We start from the raw sequence: 21729 nt of genomic DNA, 5'->3' as shown, positions 1-21729 counted from the left end.
AGTTTCTGGCCTTACATTTAGGTTTTTAATCCATTTTGAGCTTATTTTTGTGTATGGTGTTAGGGAGTGATCTAATCTCATACTTTTACATGTACCTGTCCAGTTTTCCCAGCCCCACTTATTGAAGAGGCTGTCCTTTCTCCACTGTACATTCCTGCCTCCTTTATCAAAGATAAGGTGACCATATGTGTGTGGGTTTATCTCTGGGCTTTCTATCCTGTTCCATTGATCTATCTTTCTGTTTTTGTGCCAGTACCATACTGTCTTGATTACTGTAGCTTTGTAGTATAGTCTGAAGTCAGGGAGCCTGATTCCTCCAGCTCTGTTTTTCTTTCTCAAGATTGCTTTGGCTATTTGGATCTTTTGTGTTTCCATACAAATTGTGAAATTTTTTGTTCTACTTCTGTGAAAAATGCCAGTGGTAGTTCGTAAGGGATTGCATTGAATCTGTAGATTGCTTTGGGTAGTAGAGTCATTTTCACAATGTTGATTCTTCCAATCCAAGAACATGGTATATCTCTCCATCTATTTGTATCATCTTTAATTTCTTTCATCAGTGTCTTATAATTTTCTGCATACAAGTCTTTTGTCTCCTTAGGTAGGTTTATTCCTAGATATTTTATTCTTTTTGTTTCAATGGTAAATGGGAGTGTTTTCTTGATTTTACTTTCAGATTTTTCATCATTAGTGTATAGGAATGCAAGAGATTTCTTGCATTAATTTTGTATCCTGCAACTTTACCAAATTCATTCATTAGCTCTAGTAGTTTTCTGGTAGCATCTTTAGGGTTCTCTATGTATAGTATAATGTAATCTGCAAACAGTGACAGCTTTACTTCTTCTTTTCTGGTTTGGATTCCTTTTATTTCCTTTCCTTCTCGGATTGCTGTGGCTAAAACTTCCAAAACTATATTGAATAAGAGTGGTGAGAGTGGGCAACCTTGTCTTGTTCCTGATCTTAGTGGAAATGCTTTCAGTTTTTCACCATTGAGGATGATGTTGGCTGTGGGTTTGTCATATATGGCCTTTATTATGTTGAGGAAAGTTCCCTCTATGCCTCTTTTCTGCAGGGTTTTTATCATAAATGGGTGTTGAATTTTGTCGAAAGCTTTCTCTGCATCTATTGAGATGATCATATGGTTTTTCTCCTTCAATTTGTTAATATGGTTTATCACATTGATTGATTTGCGTATATTGAAGAATCCTTGCATTCCTGGAATAAACCCTACTTGATCATGGTGTATGATCCTTTTAATGTGCTGTTGGATTCTGTTTGCTAGTATTTTGTTGAGGATTTTTGCACCTATGTTCATCAGTGATATTGGCCTATAGTTTTCTTTCTTTGTGACATCCTTGTCTGGTTTTGGTATCAAGGTGATAGTGGCCTCGTAGAATGAATTTGGAAGTGTTCCTCCCTCTGCTATATTTTGGAAGAGTTTGAGAAGGATAGGTGTTAGCTCTTCTCTAAATGTTTGATAGAATTCGCCTGTGAAGCCATCTGGTCCTGGGCTTTTGTTTGTTGGAAGATTTTTAATCACAGTCTCAATTTCAGTGCTTGTGATTGGTCTGTTCATCTTTTCTATTTCTTCCTGATTCAGTCTTGGCAGGTTGTGCCTTTCTAAGAATTTGTTCTCTAAGAATTTGTCCATTTCTTCCAGGTTGTCCATTTTATTGGCATAGAGTTGCTTGTAGTAATCTCTCATGATTTTTTGTATTTGTGCAGTGTCAGTTGTTACTTTTCCTTTTTCATTTCTAATTCTATTGACTTGAGTCTTCTCCCTTTTTTTCTTGATGAGTCTGGCTAATGGTTTATCTATTTTGTTTATCTTCTCAAAGAACCAGCTTTTAGTTTTATTGATCTTTGCTATTGTTTGCTTCATTTCTTTTTCATTTATTTCTGATCTGATTTTTATGATTTCTTTCCTTCTGCTAACTTTGGGGTGTTTTTGTTCTTTCTCTAATTGCTTTAGGTGCAAGGTTAGGTTGTTTATTCGAGATGTTTCCTGTTTCTTAAGGTGGGCTTGTATTGATATAAACTTCCCTCTTAGAACTGCTTTTGCTGCTTCCCATAGGTTTTGGGTCGTCGTGTCTCCATTGTCATTTGTTTCTAGGTATTTTTTTATTTCCTCTTTGATTTCTTCCGTGATCACTTCGTTATTAAGTAGTGTATTGTTTAGCCTTCATGTGTTTGTATTTTTTACAGATCTTTTCCTGTAATTGATATCTAGTCTCATGGCGTTGTGGTTGGAAAAGATACTTGATACAATTTCAGTTTTCTTAAATTTACCAAGGCTTGATTTGTGACCCAAGATATGATCTATCCTGGAGAATGTTCCATGAGCACTTGAGAAAAACGTGTATTCTGTTGTTTTTGGATGGAATGTCCTATAAATATCAATTAAGTTCATCTTGTTTAGTGTATCATTTAAAGCTTGTGTTTCCTTATTTATTTTCATTTTGGATGATCTGTCCATTGGTGAAAGTGGGGTGTTAAAGTCCCCTACTATGAATGTGTTACTGTCGATTTCCCCTTTTATGGCTGTTAGTATTTGCCTTATGTATTGAGGTGCTCCTATGTTGGGTGCATAAATGTTTACAATTGTTATATCTTCTTCTTGGATTGATCACTTGATCATTATGTAGTGTCCTTCTTTGTCTCTTCTAATAGTCTTTATTTTAAAGTCTATTTTGTCTGATATGAGAATTGCTACTCCAGCTTCCTTTTGGTTTCCAATTGCATGGAATATCTTTTTCCATCCCCTTACTTTCAGTTTGTATGTGTCTCTAGGTCTGAAGTGGGTCTCTTGTAGAGAGCATATATAAGGGTCTTGTTTTTGTATCCGTTCAGCCAATCTGTGTCTTTTGGTGGGAGCATTTAGTCTATTTACATTTAAGGTAATTATCGATATGTATGTTCCTATTCCCATTTTCTAAATTGTTTTGGGTTCGTTATTGTAGGTCTTTTCTTTCTGTTGTGTTACTTGCCTAGAGAAGTTCCTTTAGCATTTGTTGTAAAGCTGGTTTGGTGGTGCTGAACTCTCTCAGCTTTTGCTTGTCTGTAAAGGTTTTAATTTCTCCATCAAATCTGAATGAGATCCTTGCTGGTTGCAGGTTCTTCTCCTTCAACAGTTTCAATATGTCCTGCCACTCCCTTCTGGCTTGCAGAGTTTCTGCTGAAAGATCAGCTGTTAACCTTATGGGGATTCCCTTATGTGTTATTTGTTGTTTTTCCCTTGCTGCTTTTAATATGCTCTCTTTGTATTTAATTTTTGACAGTTTGATTAATATGTGTCTTGGCGTATTTCTCCTTGGATTTATCCTGTGTGGGACTCTCTGTGCTTCCTGGACTTGATTAACTATTTCCTTTCCCATATTAGGGAAGTTTTCAACTATAATCTCTTCAAATATTTTCTCAATCACTTTCTTTTTCTCTTCTTCTTCTGGAACCCCTATAATTCGAATGTTGGTGCATTTAATGTTGTCCCAGAGGTCTCTGATACTGTCCTCAGTTCTTTTCATTCTTTTTTCTTTATTCTGCTCTGCAGTAGTTATTTCCACTATTTTATCTTCCAGGTCACTTATCCGTTCTTCTGCCTCAGTTATTCTACTATTGATCCCATCTAGAGTATTTTTCATTTCATTTATTGTGTTGTTTATCATTGTTTCATTTTTAGTTCTTCTGGGTCCTTATTAAATGTTTCTTGCATTTTGTCTATTCTATTTCCAAGATTTTGGATCATCTTTAGTATCATTATTCTGAATTCTTTTTCAGGTAGACTGCCTATTTCCTCTTCATTTTTTAGGTCTGGTGGGTTTTTATCTTTCTCCTTCATCTGCTGTGTGTTTTTCTGTCTTCTCATTTTGCTTATCTTACTGTGTTTGGGGTCTCCTTTTTGCTGCAGGTTCGTAGTTCCCGTTGTTTTTGATGTCTCTCCCCAGTGGCTAAGGTTGGGTCAGTGGGTTGTGTAGGCTTCCTGGTGGATGGGACTAGTGCCTGTGTTCTGGTGGATGAGGCTGGATCTTGTCTCTCTGGTGGGCAGGTCCACGTCTGGTGGTGTGTTTTGGGGTGTCTGTGGACTTATGATTTTAGGCAGCCTATCTGCTAATGGGTGGGGTTGTGTTCCTGTCTTGCTAGTTGTTTGGCATAGGATATGCAGCACTGTAGCTTGCTGGTCGTTGAGTGAATCTGGGTGCTGGCGTTGAGATGGAGATCTCTGGGAGATTTTCGCCGTTTGATATTATGTGGAGCTGGGAGGTCTCTTGTGGACCAGTGTCCTGCAGTTGGCTCTCCCACCTCAGAGGCACAGCACTGACTCCTGGCTGCAGCACCAAGAGCCTTTCATCCACATGGCTCAGAATAAAAGGGAGAAAAAGTAGAGAGAACAAATTAGTAGAAGTAGGAAGAAAGAAAGAAAGAAAGGAGGGAAGGAAGGAAGGAAGAAAAAAGAAGGAAAGAAGGAAAGAGGGAAAGAAGGAAAGAAAGAAAGGAGGGAGGGAGGGAGGGACAGTGGGAGGAAGGAAGAGAAGGAAGGAGGGAAGGAAGGAAAAAAGAAACAAAGAAGATAAAGTAAAATAAAATAAAGTAAAATATAATAAAGTTATTAAATTAAAAAATAATTTTTAAGAAAAAAAATGGATGGATAGAAACTTGTGACAAATGGTGGAAGCAAAGCTATACAGACAAAATCTCACACAGAAGCATAGACATACACACTCACAAAAAGAGGAAAAGGGGAAAAAATCGTAAATCTTGCTCTCAAAGTCCACCTCCTCAATTTGGGATGACTCGTTGTCTATTCAGGCATTCCACAGATGCAGGGCACATCAGGTTGATTGTGGAGCTTTAATCCGCTGCTTCTGAGGCTGCTGGGAGGGATTTCCCTTTTCTCTTCTTTGTTCTCACAGCTCCCAGGGGCTCAGCTTTGGATTTGGCCCCGCCTCTGCGTGTAGGTCGCCGGAGGGCGTCTGTTTCTTGCTCAGACAGGACGGGGTTAAAGGAGCCGCTGATTCGGGGGCTCTGGCTCACTCAGGCCGGGGGGTTGGGAGGGGCATGGAGTGCGGGGCGGGCCTGTGGCGGCAGAGGCCGGCGTGACGTTGCACCAGCCTGAGGCCCACCGTGCGTGCGTTCTCCCGGGGAAGTTTCCCAGGATCCCGGGACCCTGGCAGTGGCGGGCTGCACAGGCTCCCCGGAAGAGGGGTGTGGATAGTGACCTGTGCTTACGCACAGGCCCCTTGGTGGCGGCAGCAGCCTTAGCGTCTCCCGCCCGTTCCTGGGGTCCGCGCTTTTAGCCGCGGCTCGCACCCGTCTCTGGGGTCCGTGCTTTTAGCCGCGGCTCGCGCCCGTCTCTGGAGCTCCTTTAAGCAGCGCTCTTAATCCCTTCTCTTCGCGCACCAGGAAACAAATAGGTAAGAAAAAGTCTCTTGCCTCTTCGGCAGGTCCAGACTTTTTCCCTGACTCCCTACTGGCTAGCCGTGGTGCACTAACCCCCTGCAGGCTGTGTTCACGCCGCCAACCTCAGTCCTCTCTCTGCGCTCCGACCAAAGCCCGAGCCTCAGCTTGCAGCCCCGCCCGCCCCGGTGGATGAGCAGACAAGCCTGTTGGGCTGGTGAGTGCCGGTCGGCACCGATCCTCCGTGCGGGAATCTCTCTGCTTTGCCCTCCGCACCCCTGTTGCTGTGCTCTCCTCCGCGGCACCGAAGCTCCCCACTGCGCCACCCGCAGTCTTCGCCCGCGAAGGGGCTTCCTAGTGTGTGGAAACCTTTCCTCCTTCACCCCCCTCCCACTGGTGCAGGTCCCGTCCCTATTCTTTTGTCTCTGTTTTTTCTTTTGCCCTACCCAGGTATGTGGGGAGTTTCTTGCCTTTTGGGAGGTCTGAGGTCTTCTGCCAGCATTCAGTAGGTATTCTGTAGGAGTTGCTCCACGTTTAGATGTATTTCTGGTGTATCTGTGGGGAGGAAGGTGATCTCCGCGTCTTAATCTTCCGCCATCTTCTCCTCCAGCCTCTATCCCTTCACTTCTGAAGGACATCTTGATTTCTTCTAAGTCTTGGCAATTCTGAATAAACATCCTACTGTAAACATTCTGGTGCAGGTTTTTTTGTGTGGACGTAAGTTTTCAGCTTCTTCGGGTAAATACCAAGGAACATGATTGATGGGTAGTATGGAAAGAGTATGTTAAGTTGTATAAGAAGTAACCAGGATTTCTTCCAAAGTGGAAGAAGTGCATTCTCACTGGCAATGAATGAGCGTTCCCGTTGCTCCACATCTTCGCCAGACTTTGGTGTTGCCAGGGTTCCAGATTTGGGCCATTCTGCTAAGTGTGTGATGGTGTCTCCTTGTTTTTTTTTTTTGTTTTTTTTTTGCGGTACGCGGGCCTCTCACTGTTGTGGCCTCGCCCATTGCAGAGCACAGGCTCCGGACGTGCAGGCTCAGTGGCCATGGCTCACGGGCCCAGCCGCTCTGCAGCATGTGGGATCCTCCCGGACCGGGGCATGAACCCGTGTCCCCTGCATCGGCAGGCGTACTCTCAACCACTGCGCCACCAGGGAAGCCCTCTCCTTGTTGTTTTAACTTGCATTTCCCCACTGACAGATGACATGGAACATCTTTTCGTGTGCTTACTTGCCATCTGTATATCTTTGGTGAGGTCTCTGTTAAGGTCTTTGGTCCATTTTTAAATTTAGCAACCTGTGAACCAAGACTATGATAGGAGTGAGGGAGGGGTGAGGATGATATTAAGGATGTTTTGGGAGACAAAGTTGACAGGGCCCGGTGCCTGAGTGGCTGAAACCGCTGAGGGCTAAGAAGGAGTGAAGTATGAGACTCGAGTCTCTGGCCACAGTGAATGGATGGATAGTGGCACTTCCGGGAGGAAGAGGGGGCACAGTACAAAATTCATCAGACGATGAGGAAGAAAGTGAGTCTGGGTGTCTATGAGACACCTGAGCAGAGATGTCCCCTCTCCTGTCCAGTTCACATTCAGTTGCTCATCTTCTCCCAAAGTAGCTGGTGCCACTGTGGGGCAGCTCTCACTCTATGGAGTTGTTTATGCTTTGATGCAAAACCTGCATCCCTATGATTCACACCTTACTTCTGTTGTGTGGCTCCATTAATCAGTGAGAAGTCTCCAACCTTTATTTAATTCTTCACAGTAAAGTCTTCCTTCCCGCCGCAGCCTCCAAAAAGTAAGCCTGCAAAGTTGCTTTATGAAATGTTTGTTTGTTCTGTCTGGTGTGGTCACTCCTGCCCTCTAGCGGCTGTTGGTGGGGCAGCATGGGGCTGAGCGCTCGACTGGCCTGCTGGATTCTGTCCCAGAAGGATTCTATCCCAGGGTCTTCCTGACTTTCTGTTCCCACTGCCTTCCTTCCAGAATCCCCCTTATCCTCACCTTGTCCCACCATCAAATTAAGTTTTTCATTGAAGAGCTATCCAGTGTCTAGTGGCACAGGAAGTCAGTGGCTCACAGGACAGGAACACACCCTAGAAATCACATAATCCAACTCCCTTCTTTTATATGTAAGGACCCAAGTGATTGTAACAGCCTCCTAACTTGTCTGGCTGCTTCCACGCACTTGCTCTACAGTCTGTTTTCCGCATAGTGGCCAGGCAGACCAGATGACGTCTCTCTGCTTATAACCATCCAATGGCTTACTTTTCACACTTGGAATAAAATCAGAATTATTTTCAGGTTGGCCCTTCATGATCTGGCCTCTATCTACTTCGCTAAACATTTTCTTACAAAAAAAATCTCTTATTTTCTGATTGAGCTGGCCTTCCTTCTGTTCATCAAATGTGCCTGACTCTTTCCTACCTCAGGACCTTTGTGTATGTTCTTCCCTTTCTCCTCATCCTTACATCTCAGCTTAAAGGTCACCTCCTCAGAGAGGCCTTCCCTGACCCTCCCCCCATGTTAATCTCTACAACAGCGCTCTGTGTATTGCCACAGTCCATGAGTATTTCTCCATTATCTGCTTCCCTTACCAGACTGTAAGCTCCCCTGGGGCCTGCAGTGGGAGAAATTATAGGAGGAGCCTTTGACGAACATTGGAGTTGGTCAAAAGATAATGAGGTGATTCTTCTGAAGGCGGGGAATTCCCACCAGTGTAAGGTCGACCAGAGTTCCTAAAGAAGGGATTGTTAAATAATCTCTAAGGTCCCTTTAACTCTAATAGTTTGTTAACTTTTTTATCTAGTATTTGAAGATGGAAGAGGTTCAGAGCCAATAATAGCTCAGTAACTTGTGTTGGAGTAACCCTCTCATAGATGATAACTATAAACTTTGGGTAAAGTATTTAAAAGAATCTATTTGAGGTTCCTGGAGAGAAACAGAAAGTAGGTGGAATCTGGAGTGGATTTAACCCTTGAAAGAAGGGAGCGGCACCCACCAAGTGAGATTCACATCGATGTGGCTCTTCCCTTGAAAGCAAAAAGCAGAAAGCTGCAGTTTTATTGTTTTGACAAGTAGCAGAGTACAGGCTAATAGAGTGGCTGGAAAATGAGGAAATCTAAAGAGATGCCCCCAATCCGTGCTCCCAGTAAGATCAGCTGAGGCCTCTGTGAAAACTGTATTCCAGTTCAACCCCTCCTTCAGCCCATGTGTGCTTTTCACGCTTGCACACAGCTGTTAATCATGGAGACACTCTCCAATAAACTTTCTGCTTCCAAATCATCCTGGCAGAGTCAGCGTCCTGGGGAACTTGACTTAACAACGATCTAATTGATGTTACAGAGCATTGTACCCAGCAACTGCAAAATACATGTTCTTTTCAAGTGCAAATGAAACATTCATCAAGATAGACCATGTTGAACCATAAAATTAATCTCAGTGGATGTCAAAGATGTTGAAGGATTAAAACATTATAGACTATGTTCAATAATCATAACAGAATCATATTAAAAGCAATAACAATAAAATATCTGAAAGAGCACTGGAGTTTGAAAATTAAAGATATGTTTAAATAACACATAGGTCAAAAAGAATTAGAAAGAAATAAGAATAATTTGAGTTGAATGACAGTGTAAATACAACATGTCAGATTTCTGCATTCAGCTAAAGTAGTGCATAGAGGGAAATGCATTGCTTTAAATGCTTATATTAGAAAAGAAGAAAGGTTTAAAATTAATGATCTACATTTCCATCTTAAGAATATAGAAAAAAGCCTTAAACCCAATGTGAGAAGAAGCGAGGAGGTAATAAAAAGCAGATATAGGTGAAACAGAAAACAAATAATAGAGAAAATAGAAAAAGCTGTAAGTTGTTTCTTTAAAAGATTAATAAAATTTATAAATTCCTAACACAGATTAATCAAAAAGAGAGAAAAAGCAAATTACTAGTATCAGGAATGTCACAGGAAATTACTACAGCCCCTGCAGAAAATGAAAGGTTAGTAAAGAAATATTATGAACAACTTTATGCCATTACATTTCACAACTAAGATGAAATGGACAAATTGCTTGAAATCGCATATTGCCAATATTGAAATAACAAGAAACAGAGAATACGAATACATTTATGAAAGAGGTTGAGATAATTATTAGAAACTTTCCAACAAAGAAAAAAATCAGCCCCAGATGACTTCACTGTTGAATTCTGCCAATAATTTAAGGAAAAAAACCCAATATTACACAAACTCTTTCAGAAAACAGGAAAGGTGGGAACACTTCTCAATATATTTTGTGAGGTCAATATTATCCTGATACCAAAGCCTGGCAAAGACATTGACAAAAAAGAAAATCAGAGACCGGTATTTCTCATGAACATGGACATAAAAAATCCTCAACAGAATATTCTCAGGTTGAATCCAGCATTATATAAAAAAGGTAATTCACTATGACTAAGTGGGATTTATCCTAGGAATGCAAGTTTGATTTAACATTTGAAAATCAATTAATGTAATTCATCACATTAAGCAAATAAATGATTTTTAAAAACATAATCCTCTCAATTGATTTAGAAAATCACTTGGCAGATTCAACATCCATTCATGATAAAAACTCTCAGCCAACTAAGACTACAAGGGAACTGTCCCAATCTGATAAAATGCATTTATGAAAAAACCCATAGCTAATAACATTGTGTTAACGTGAGATATTGAACATTTTCCCCCTAAAATTGGGAACAAGATAAGTTGTCTACTTTCATTATTTGTATTCAGTAGTGGAGGGACTAGCAACTGTAATAAGAGAAGTAAAAGATTGGAATGGGGGGAGTAAACATGTCTTTATTTGTAGATAGCATGATTGTTTAAATGGAAATCTTAAGAATCTGTAAACAATCATGAAAAACAGTAATTGAATTTATCAGGTCACTATATTGATAATAATTGGCAAATATATGATGTTGGCAGCAAACAAATGGAAAATAAAACTTAGAAAAGAGAGTATTTATAATACCATCCAAAAAAGCCCAAAAGAAATTGTTAGGAATCAGCTTTAAAAAATGGGTGCAATACCTCTATATTGAAAATCACAAGACATTTCTGAGAGAAACTAGAGAAGATTTAATACGTAGAGAGCTGTAACATGTTCATGAGGTGGAAAATTCAATAGTGTTGAGATGTCAGTTCTACCCAAACTGAGCTAGATTCTACATAATCCCAAACAATATCCCAACAGACGTTTTTGTACAACTTGACTTTAAAATGTACATAAAAGTAGGGCCTAGAATACTCAAAACAATCTTGTGAAAGCAAATATAGGTTGGAGGACTCTACCTGATTTAAAGACTTCCTATAAAGCTACAGTTATCAAGACAGTGTAAGGATAACAGATCAATGGAGCATAATAAAAAGTCCAGAAATAGATAACATGCAGTCAACTGGTGCCAACAAAGCCACCAAAATAATTCATTTGGGAAAAATATTTTCATAAATGGTGCTGGAAAACTGGATAAATGAACCTCTCCTCACACTCAAAAATCAAGTTTTAATGGACTGTGGACCTAAACAGAAAAGCTAAAACTATAAAGCAGAAGAAATTACAACACGATATCATCGTGATCATGGGGTTGGCAAAGAGTTTTAAAAGCAGACACAGAAAGGACTAAATGCAAAAGAAAAACTTGGTAACCTGGACTTCATAAAAATTTTAAATTTCTGTTTATAAAAAGATATTCAGATAGACATAATAGATGTCATATATGTACATATAAATGTGTATACATATGCACATATATACATAATTTTTGTATGTATAGGTAAAATACTCCTAATAACAAAAATATGGAAGTGTGGTCTCATCCTGTGGTATAATTTTTTTTTTTCCATTGGGATGTTTTTATCTCGAGTAACAATTCACTTTTTTGTAAGAGTTATTTCATTCTGCCAGACTTACACTCATGATGGAAATGAAATGGTAAGCCAAAGACTGAGCGAAAATGTTCACAATATACATATCTGACAAAATACTTATATCCAGAATGTGTAAAGAACTCCTAAAAATAAATTAAAAAGGTAAACAACCCATTTTTCCAAATGGGACAGAGACTTGAACAGACACTTCACCAAAGAAGGTATATCGATGGCCAGTAAACCCATGATAGTTGCTTATCCTCATTAGGTGTCAGAGAAAATAAAAACACCATGAGTGGGGCTTCCCTGGTGGCGCAGTGGTTGAGAGTCCGCCTGCCGATGCAGGGGACACGGGTTCGTGCCCCAGTCCGGGAAGATCCCACATGCCGTGGAGCGGCTGGGCCCGTGAGCTGTGGCCGCTGAGCCTGCGCGTCTGGAGCCTGTGCTCCGCAATGGGAGAGGCCACAACAGTGAGAGGCCCGCGTACCGCAAAAAAAAAAAACAAAACAAAACACCATGAGATCCTGTTTTACACCCACTAAAACGGCTAAGATTAAAAAGATGGACAACAGCCAAAGGTTGGTAAGGATTTGGAGCAACTAGAACTCAGATAAAAGGTGCAAAATAGCACAACCGCTATGGGAAGCTTTTGGACAGTTTCTTAAAAAATTAAACATGTGCCTACCCTATGACCTAACAAATTAACTTCTAGGTATTTTCCCAAAGAAAAAGTGAATCTCTCAATCAACCTTTCTCTCTGTCTCTCTCTCTCCTTGCCCCTCCCTCTCCCCCTCTCTCTCTCGACAAAATTACTTAAATAAAACATCCTAAGAGCAGTTCTATTCAGAATACCTCCCAAACTGGAAACATTTCAAACATCCTTCAACAAGAGAATGTAGTAACAATTTGTGGTTTATTCATCCAGCAGAACACTACTCAGTGGTAAAAAACAGAATGACTCTTGATACGTACAACATAGCTGAGTCTTGAAACCATTATGTTGAGGGAAAGAAGCTGTTCATAAAAGAATAATACACAATCACATTTATATAAAGTTCAGGAATAGCTAAAATTAATATACGATGACAGACATCAGCAGAGCATTTGTCTATGAGGACGTGTGGATTGACCAGAAGGGGACACAGGAGAATTTCCTGACGTGAATGGAGTATACTAAAAATCTTCTGCCAGTGTATACATTTATTAAAACTCCAAGAATTGTACACTTATGGACTATGCATCTCACTCTAAGTAAATTTTACCTCAACAAAAATATAAAATAATCTTAACAAAAAATATAGGTGGGGTTGAATTGCATGATATAAACAATCATTTTTCTCAATGAGCTATTTTGATCTCACATGAACAGTTTGGTTTTTTAAAACTTAACTGTATTCTGTTCAGAAAGGAATGCATTTGTTTATTAATCTTCTGGGGCTGCCACAACAAAACACCACAGACTGGCTTAAACAACAGAAATTTATTTTTTCACAGCTCTAGAGGCTGGAAGTCTGAGATCAGGGTACCAGCATGGTTGGTGTCTGGCGAGAGCTCTTATGCTAGCTTGTAGACTGTTGCGTTCTCCCTGTCTCCTCACATGGTGGGTAGAGACAGAGCAAGCTCTCTGGTGTCTCTTTTTATGAGGACGTTAATGCCATCATGAGAGCACCACCCTCATGGCCTCATCTAACCCTATTACCTCCCAAAGGACCCCTCTCCAAATACCAGCACATTGCTGATGAGGGCTTCAACATATGCATTTGAAGGACACAATTCAGTTTGCAGCTGTAAGTATTCTAGAAAATCTGGAAAACATAGGTAAGTGGAAAGAAAAAGAAAAAACAAAAAACCCTGTAGTCGCATTACCCAAATATAGTCACTTAACATTTTGATGTCTTCTTCTTTCCAAAGTTTTATTATTTCAGCTTTTATGTGGTTGTAGTCATTCTGCACCTATAATCTTGTATCATGATCTTTTAAATTACAACATAAAATTTTTTCTATGTTACTAAAATCCCTTTTTAAATACCTCTTTTTAATAGCCACAAAAGGTTCTGCTGAATGACTGTGCTGCAGTTTACATGTTCATTATCTTGTGGTCAGATGTTGAGATACTTGCCAGTATTTTGCTAGTGTAAATAATGCTGTGATAAATACATTTGTACAAGAGGCTTTTTCTGTAACTCGGATTTCATTCTTGGGGTAGAATTCCAGAAAATGGAAATTGTAGGTTAAAAGGGTATGGTCTAATTAGACGTCGCCAAATGCCTTGCCAGAAAGATGTCCCACTTTGCACTGCCCCCAGCAGCAGGGCAGGAAGGGGCATCATCTGTTTGCTCTTAAGGGGCTGAGGTCATTTCCACTAATGTGTTTGTTGGCCTGTTTCCATAGGTAGAAAAAGACAGCAGCAGCCGACTTGCGTGGGACTCCCCTGGCTCTTGTGCCCGAGACCCTACCACTCCCTCTGCCTGGCAGCCTGTGTTTTGGGCCTCACCGAGACAGTCTGAGTAGGAACAAGCCATCTCATCATTCACAGCCATGAATTTCCTCCGGCGACGCCTCTCTGACAGCAGCTTTGTGGCCAACCTGCCGAACGGCTACATGACAGACCTCCAGCGCCCAGACAGCTCCACCAGCTCCCCTGCATCCCCAGCCATGGAGAGGAGGCACCCCCAGCCCCTGGCAGCCTCCTTCTCCTCTCCAGGATCCAGCCTTTTTAGCTCCTTCTCCAGTGCCATGAAGCAGACCTCACAGGCCCCCTTGGGGCCTATGGAGTCTCCAGGTCCCTCCACGCCTGTTGTTCAAAGGCCCAGGATCCTGCTGGTGATCGATGATGCCCACACAGACTGGTAAGCAGGACTCTGCAGGTGCCCCCTCCCCAGGGGCAGGAGAGGAGATGGGGCTTATCTCCCTCGTGGGGAAGAGAGAGGGGAAGAGCTGTGAGAGGCTCTGTGGTATCAGAGATTGGCAGGAGGGAAGGCCACTAATGCCAAGCACCATGGCAGCTACTTTGTGCCACGCTCTGTCCAAAGGGCTTTGTATTTAAGGTCTGAAATCTCTCACCTGCAAATCCAAAATCCAAAAAGCTCTGAAACCTAGAAAATAGTTTATAACCCATTTGGCAACAAAACCTGATCTGAAGGAAAGCTAGACTGTAATAGTCTTCATTGGGCCACTCACCGTGCTTGTTCATATGATTTGCTGCAGACATCGTAATACATTTGATATGGGGTACTGCCCAGAGCTCACTGGAAGTATTATATAGTATATGGTATATGCACTGTATTACTTTTCTAAAAATGGAAAACTTAAAACCTGCAGTAACTCTGGCAAGTTGCTTGACCTCGTTCGGCTTCAGCCATCCTCTCTCATTGAATGGGGTTGCTATGAGGGTAAAAGAAACCAACAAAGGCCCACAGTCCTTATCTGAAACACTTGGGAACAGAGTGTCTGAGTTTGCATCCCTACTCTTTCATGTAGTGGCAGTTTTGTTCCAGAACCTGTCCTCTTAACAGCAAAGGTAGGCACAAATGACAACCCTTCCAGTCTCTTCCCAGGTATGCCCCGCCCCGATAGATGGTAAGCATCCTGGGGGGCAGAGACTGGACACATGTGTCAAAGTTATTGCAGCAGTAGTTCCACAGGTAGTTACTGAGCACTGACTGAGTGCAAATAACAGTCTTAGGTACTCAGGTAAGTAATGAACAGGCCCTGCACACATGGAACTGCAGGTAGAAAAGAGGTCTCTACTCCAAATTTTTCGTAGACAGATATGATAAATATTATCATTCCAGTTGGAGACATAGAATTTGCAGTCCAGGAAGTAAACCCAAATGTGGAGACATAGAAGCACACCATCCAGGGCAATTCTGACAGTGGACCCATGGATGCCATGGGAGCTGGAGGGCAAGGTTTTCTGCATGCATCTCCAAAAGCTGCCACAAAGTAGGCATCCAGTAAATATGTATTAAATGAATAAATTAATGTATTCAGTTCCCTTAGCATGCCAGGTGCTCTGTTATTCTGTCACGGATGTGTGCACTCACATTCATTCCTTGAGGAGTTAACTCAGGTTGGGAATGGTTGAGCCTATACTTTGGAGTGGGAGATATTTATAGTTTTTAGCGTATTCAATACAGTCAACATTAAAGCATGTCCAGCAGGTTCAGACATTAGCCGTTATTTTCCTGCGAAGAAATCACTTCATCTTAACCAGAGTAGTCCTGTGCCTTGCCTCTGTTCTGACCCAGTCTGAATCGTCTTCAATGATGCTGCTTGCTTGAAGGGTCTTATATGAAGCCTTGTTCATCTCTGCTTATGCTCTTACGTAAAGCATCATATTTAGGTTCTGAGCCAAGGGGTTGATTTCTGCAGAGGTGTTGCTTCCATGCACTCTCGCCTGTGCAATCCTGCTGCCTATCTGCCTGGTAATCAAAATGCATACATGGCCTTTGCAGTCCTCTGTTTCTCTTTAACCCAATTTGACCTTGATTTTGAGTGTTCTCTACCGACTGTGTTATCCCTGGTTCAGTCAGGGATAACATGGTATGGTGATGGGGGGTATTTGTCTAAAAAGTTGCTTCCTGTGTGGAGGCTGACCTAATAAATGGCAGCATGGTGCAGTGGTTAAGAACTCAGACTTCAGAGCTGTCTGGATTCAAATCTCTACCCCATAATAGCTATATGACCTTTGAACGTTAACTGCATCTAAATGGGAATAAAATGGTACCTACCTGTAGAGTTAATATATGTAAGTACGGTTAAAATCTGAGTTACTATAGAAGTGTTTGGGATGTGTCTAGTAGACAGTAAGTGCTATTTAAGTGTGTATTATTATTGCAGACTATTGTTACCTTCTGTGCAATATTAATCATCTTGACAGCAGCTCCTGTAGGCATGCCTATTTAATTTCTTTATGCCCAATATTAGGCAGAGTGGATTAGGATTTACCCCTGTTGTACTAAGGTTTTCTAATGATCACTCTTCCCTGCTAGCTCTCAGATGATAAAGTTGGGTCTTATTAATTAATCTCTGTCCCCCACAGTGCCCATATGGTGTGTAGTGTAGTGTAGGCGCACAGTGAATGAGATTGAAATGCCATGAATAGGCTCAGCCAAGTAACATCTAAATTTTGACTTTGGTCCTCAATCTCTCTAATCCACAGGCAAGACCAATGTGTGAATGTTAGGCTGTGCACCCTGGTGGGGGACACAATTTTTGGCCAGAGGAATTTCTTCCAGTCTGTTTCAGTCACGCTTCATATGCCCACAGGTTAATTAGGTCTTGAGAACAGCAGTCCTTTTCTTGCCTCTCAGTGGTTAAAAAAGTGGAAAGGTGAGAAACTGAGACTCATTATGTCACCTGGAAGTTGGCTCTGCACTCATTGGATGTTTGTGACAGAGACTTCCTACCCACACGTAACAGCTTCTCCTATAGAACTCCATCCTAGATCCTTTAAGAACTTGCAGGCCTTTCCAAATACATTCCCAGCTTCCCATATTGATGTTGGCTGCCTTAAACCCCAATCCTTCACTGCAGAGTTCCCAAAGGATGCCTGTCCCCCTGATACCAGGAGTGGCCAGGCGGTGGCGGGCCAGCCCCACTGTCCCTGGGTGGCTTTGGCAGAGCCTTGCTGCCTGGGGTCAGCCCTCTGCCCAGCCCCTCCTTCATTGTGCAGACTGTTTCCTGAGAGGAAGAGGCTGTTGAAGGGGGAGAAGCCAGCTCACACAGCCCCTTTCTTCCTCCTTTGAGATGGTAATGAGTGGGGAGAAGATCCACCCTCTGGACTGAGAGTGAATCCACCAGGAACAATGTGGCTCCCTTTTCTTCCTTGTCAGCCCCAGTTCCTTCTCTCTGTCATCGCTTTCCAGGTCCAGGACCCTGCTGCAGAGTCAGGTTTCCTCGTGGGTGAGAGAGTTGCAGGAACCTCCCACTCTTGCTTCCTGACAGGCCAGCTTGCATACTCTCCGAACCAGCCTGGGCCCCCCAAGGATGATCTGATACCTGGCCAGTGAACGGGGGAAGGGGCGTGAGGTGGTGAGGGGAGGACTTTTCATCTTCTGAGGAGGCACAGAGGGTCCCAAAGCCACCTTTGCTGGGAAGAAGGACTCATGGCCGAGCATTTTAAGATCCCACCAGCTTTTGGGGTTGCCCCAGAGGTGAGCCTGGCTACATCAAGGATGTTGGGGAGCTTTGGACCAGGATCACACCCCAATAAGGTCTGGCTCAGTAGTAGGTCTGAACTAAAGCTGGTGCTGTCCGCTGGGATGATGGGAGATCAGTCAGCCTTGAGAACCACAAGGGAAAGGAGAAATAAAACAAAAGCATTTCAAGCTCAGTTTTCTTCAGCCCTACTTGCGTAGAATTTTCCAACAGTTTCACTGGTCTCAGGCCTCTAGGCTTGACCTCACCTCCTGGTTACCTTTCATGTTACCACCAAAGTATCATCTTTCCGAAAATACAATCTGATCAGTTTGCTCGCACGCCCCACCGTGTATTCCCTTTTATAACCATTTGGTGGTGCATCATTGCCCTCAGGTTCAAAGTCAGAGTCATTAAGCAGGTCTGCCCTCCCTCTAGTTCTGCCTCCAACTTCACTTCCTGCTTTGCTGCTTATTCCGCAGGAATAGCAATGATTTGTAGTTTTCAAACACACCTCTGCCTTAGCACATTCTGTTCCCTGCTACCTGGAATACCCTTCCCTATCTTGTTCACTGAGCCAATCTCCATTCATCCTTAAAAGCCTGCTCAAGTGTCACGTCTTCTCTGAATTCTTCCCTGACACACCTAACCCTGCCAACAGTGCTGATAACTACCTCCTTTGATAACTTAAAATATATTCCATTGTGTCACTGCAGCACACATGACACTGTATTATAATTAGCTTTAGGTGGCTGTCTCTTCTGCAAGAACAAGGTATATGTCTTATTCTTTTTTGTATCCCTGGTGCTCAACACATAGTATATTTTCAATTAGCATATGTCATTGTTCCCAACCCAGTCCAATCAGGACAACCTTTATTGAGCATCATTGGCCCTGAAACTCACCTTACTTTAGAAGTCAGCAATATAGTACATACAGTTGAGGGGTTTCCAGTTTTACTCACCTGTGTATAAAGTCTTGGCTCTTTATTTTCCAGTACATAGCTAGAATAACTGTAAGGCAGCTATTTGAGATTCATAAACAGATGAATTTTTAAATTATTCACAGAATGTACTGGAACCCTAGGTTTGATTTTTCAAAAGGAGAACATTGAATATGACCCCAAGAAAGATTGTTCATAACCAGGTCAGGGTTGAGTATACTTCCTTGTTCTCAGTTTTACCTGCAAGGTCTCAGGAGCCCGGATGGACTTGGGGAGGGGATGTTGGGGTGAAGGGGACATAGAGCAGCTAAGCCCTGGCCTCCACCCCTCCCTCCAGTGGCCTCTGGAACCCTCCTCTCCTCTTGCCTCACCAGTGGTCCTTGTTCCCAGAATGTCTGCTATTCCCTTTCAACAATTATCTATTGTTACCTTCCCTTTTATTCTCCACCCTTCCCTAGGATTTCTTTTTTATTTTATTTGTTGAGGAAATGAAAAGAGGATTCTTAGTTTGAAACACCCCTTAACTACTATGCTTTCAGCCTGGAGTTTGTGAGGTTATACCATTCTACTAAATGATGGCTAATGATACTCATTAAAGCACCTTGGCCATGTCTAGATTCACCAAGAGTTCTTATGCTGTGTGATAATTTGTGTCCCCATGACCACCACCCCACGCATGCCTACTTGCTATCTTTGTATCCCAGCGCCTAGAACAGGGCAGGCAGATAATAGGTGCTAGGAAACATCTGTTAATTGAATGAGTGATTTGAAGGTGATGTTATTGGTAATGACAAGGGTGAAGGTGTGACAGTGAAATTGAGGAGTGACCTTGGTGGTATTCTTCAACCCTCTTTTTCCCCTCTCACTTACTACTCAATCCAACAGAAAGTTACAGTGGCCATGGTGAGAGCATTTACACCATGGAAATTGGCAAGTGCTACAAACCAGGCATTTAGGTCTCCCCAGAGAGCCAGTTGTTAAGCATTTGCCAGCACACCACTGCTCGTTGCACTTCCTGATTTTACTGGGGAGCATTTTACAGGTGAGGAAGCAGAGCACAGACATACCATGCACCTGCTTGAGGAACCAAAGCTAGGAGAGTGGTAGGCTGGGACTTGAATGGAACTAACTTCTTGAAAGGCATTTCGCATGGTGACCTGCCTGCTGCTGACCACTGCCCAGGGTTTTAGTGTTTTGCATGAGGTAGATGCTGAAAAATCTTGGTTGAAAAATGAATGAACATACAAATGAATAGAATAAACCACGAGCTCCTTGGGAATAGGGTCATGTCCTCATCATCGTCATATGGCGAACACTTGTGCACTTTCTATGACCAGACATTGTGCTAAATAGTTTTCATAGATTCTCTAATTTAATCCTCCCAACAACTGTATGGAGTACTATTACTATTCTCATTTTAATAATAAGGAAAACTGAGGCTCTGAGCTCAAAATGAGAGCAGATGCTGGTGGCATCTGGATCAGCTCAGGCCATCCAGCTGGCAAGGCTGGGCATCCCTGTTCTCTTATCATTCTTCCCTCTCCCACCTGAGCACAGGGTGTCAGCCCATGGAGCAGGACTCTGGAGCCTCACATGTGTGCACGTACCCACATATGCTTGGTGTCTGAGGGCAGGACTGCTTGTTACAGCACTGTAGCCAAGCACAAGATCCTGGTGACCTCATCCTCAGAGGAAAGCACCTACCTCGAGTTAGGCAGCCCTGCCCTACCAGTGCCTTTGGGCAGCCAGAATGTTAAGGTGCCAGGGGAAGAGGGGCTTCCTGCAGCCAACCAGACACTTGTGAGCTCAGGCTTGGAAGCTGGACCCTTTGCAGAAGTGGCCCTTGGACTATTTTCCTCTTTTTAAAGCACCAAGGGAGCTCCGACAGGGTCTTTTCTGTTCTCTTCTCCTGTGTTTTTATATTAAAGTGTGATTTCCTAACACGTGGCTGACATGATTCCCCAAGAGAGTTAAAAATCGGGAAGAAGGGCTTCCCTGGTGGCGCAGTGGTTGAGAGTCCGCCTGCCGATGCAGGGGACACGGGTTCGTGCCCCGGTCTGGGAAGATCCCACATGCCGCGGAGCGGCTGGGCCCGTGAGCCATGGCCGCTGAGCCTGCGCGTCCGGAGCCTGTGCTCCACAACGGGAGAGGCCACAGCAGTGAGAGGCCCGCGTAATGCAAAAAAAAAAAAAAAAAAAAAAATCGGGAAGAAGATAAAATGCAGAGAACTCAGGGCTGACAGGTGGCAGGTCAGGATTGAAGTGCCAGCTCTGCCACTCAGCTGCTCTGAGGACTTGGCCAAGCTGCTTTACCTTTCTGAGCCTCAGTTTCATCATGTGTAAAGTGGCCTCATAATGCCACCCCCTTCACCATACCACTAAGCTCACAAGGAGGTATGAGGCTCCAATGAGAGCACTCTGTTCCTCTCCTTCATGGACGTTTTTCAGTGTGATGGTTTGCTTACCTGTGATGCAGTTCTGCTCTAGAACATCAGCTCCAGGAGGTAGAGTTTAGACCTCTCTTGTTTAACCACCATATCCCCGGAGCCTAGCACGGTGCCTTGAACTTGGTACAGTAGGATAAATGGAGGATATAATTAACAAGCAAATGGATGCTTTTGCCAAGGCTGTTATTATTATTAAGGGAAAGTTCAGGATTGAGGATGCCCTGGGGGAGAGCCTTTCTCAGAAAGCACTCAGCTGCCCTGGAATTCGGGAAGGGTACCAGACACTTCCATGCTATTCCCCAGGCTCCTTCCTCCTTCCTGCCCAGCTGATAACTCAAAGGCTCCAGCCTCCACCTTAGAGTTGAGCTGCTTCAGGCTGCTTGAGTGAAGGTTGAGCGAGGACTGCAGGGTGTCTTGGCAGCCCGAGAAGCCTTGCTGTGACCTAATTGGCCCTAGGGTGACCAGGACTTTCCACTTCCCACTGTGCCACCTTCTGAGGGGGTGGGGGAGCAGCATTAACTCAGAACTGGCATCACCAGCAGAGGTTTTGGGTAGAGTTATCGGTTTTAGCCAATAAAAATACAGGATACCCGATTAATACTTAGATAAACAATGAATCAGTATAAGTATATCCCATGCAATATTTGGTATAGACTTACTTATACTGCAAAATTGTCTGTTGTCTACCCGGGATTCAGCTTTAACTGGGTGTTGGGACTTCCCTGGTGGTCCAGTGGTTAAGACTCCGTGCTCCCAATGCAGGGGTTCCGGGTTCTATCCCTGGTCAGGGAACTAGATCCCACATACCACAACTAAAAAAAGGAAAAGATCCTACATGCTGCAACGAAGATCTCGCACGCGGCAACGTAGATCCCGCATGCCACAACTAAGACCCAGGGCAGCCAAATAAATA

At 43.0% G+C, this 21729-nt stretch overlaps 1 protein-coding gene across 1 annotated transcript in view; it reads left to right on the top strand.

The window, feature by feature from the left end:
• SYN3 (synapsin III) overlaps positions 1–21729 on the top strand; it is a 460653-nt gene that overhangs the window by 30221 nt on the left and 408703 nt on the right. Inside the window, exon 2 of the mRNA XM_082850535.1 lies at positions 13678–14135. Within this exon, the coding sequence (XP_082706661.1) occupies positions 13825–14135 (311 nt within the window). The 5' untranslated portion in view covers positions 13678–13824. The remainder of the gene's footprint in view (positions 1–13677; positions 14136–21729) is intronic.

The sequence above is a fragment of the Leucopleurus acutus genome (assembly GCF_964270905.1).
Source record: "Leucopleurus acutus genome assembly, chromosome: 11".
Lineage (NCBI taxonomy): Eukaryota > Metazoa > Chordata > Mammalia > Artiodactyla > Delphinidae > Leucopleurus > Leucopleurus acutus.
This window is presented reverse-complemented; position numbering and strand designations above follow the sequence as displayed.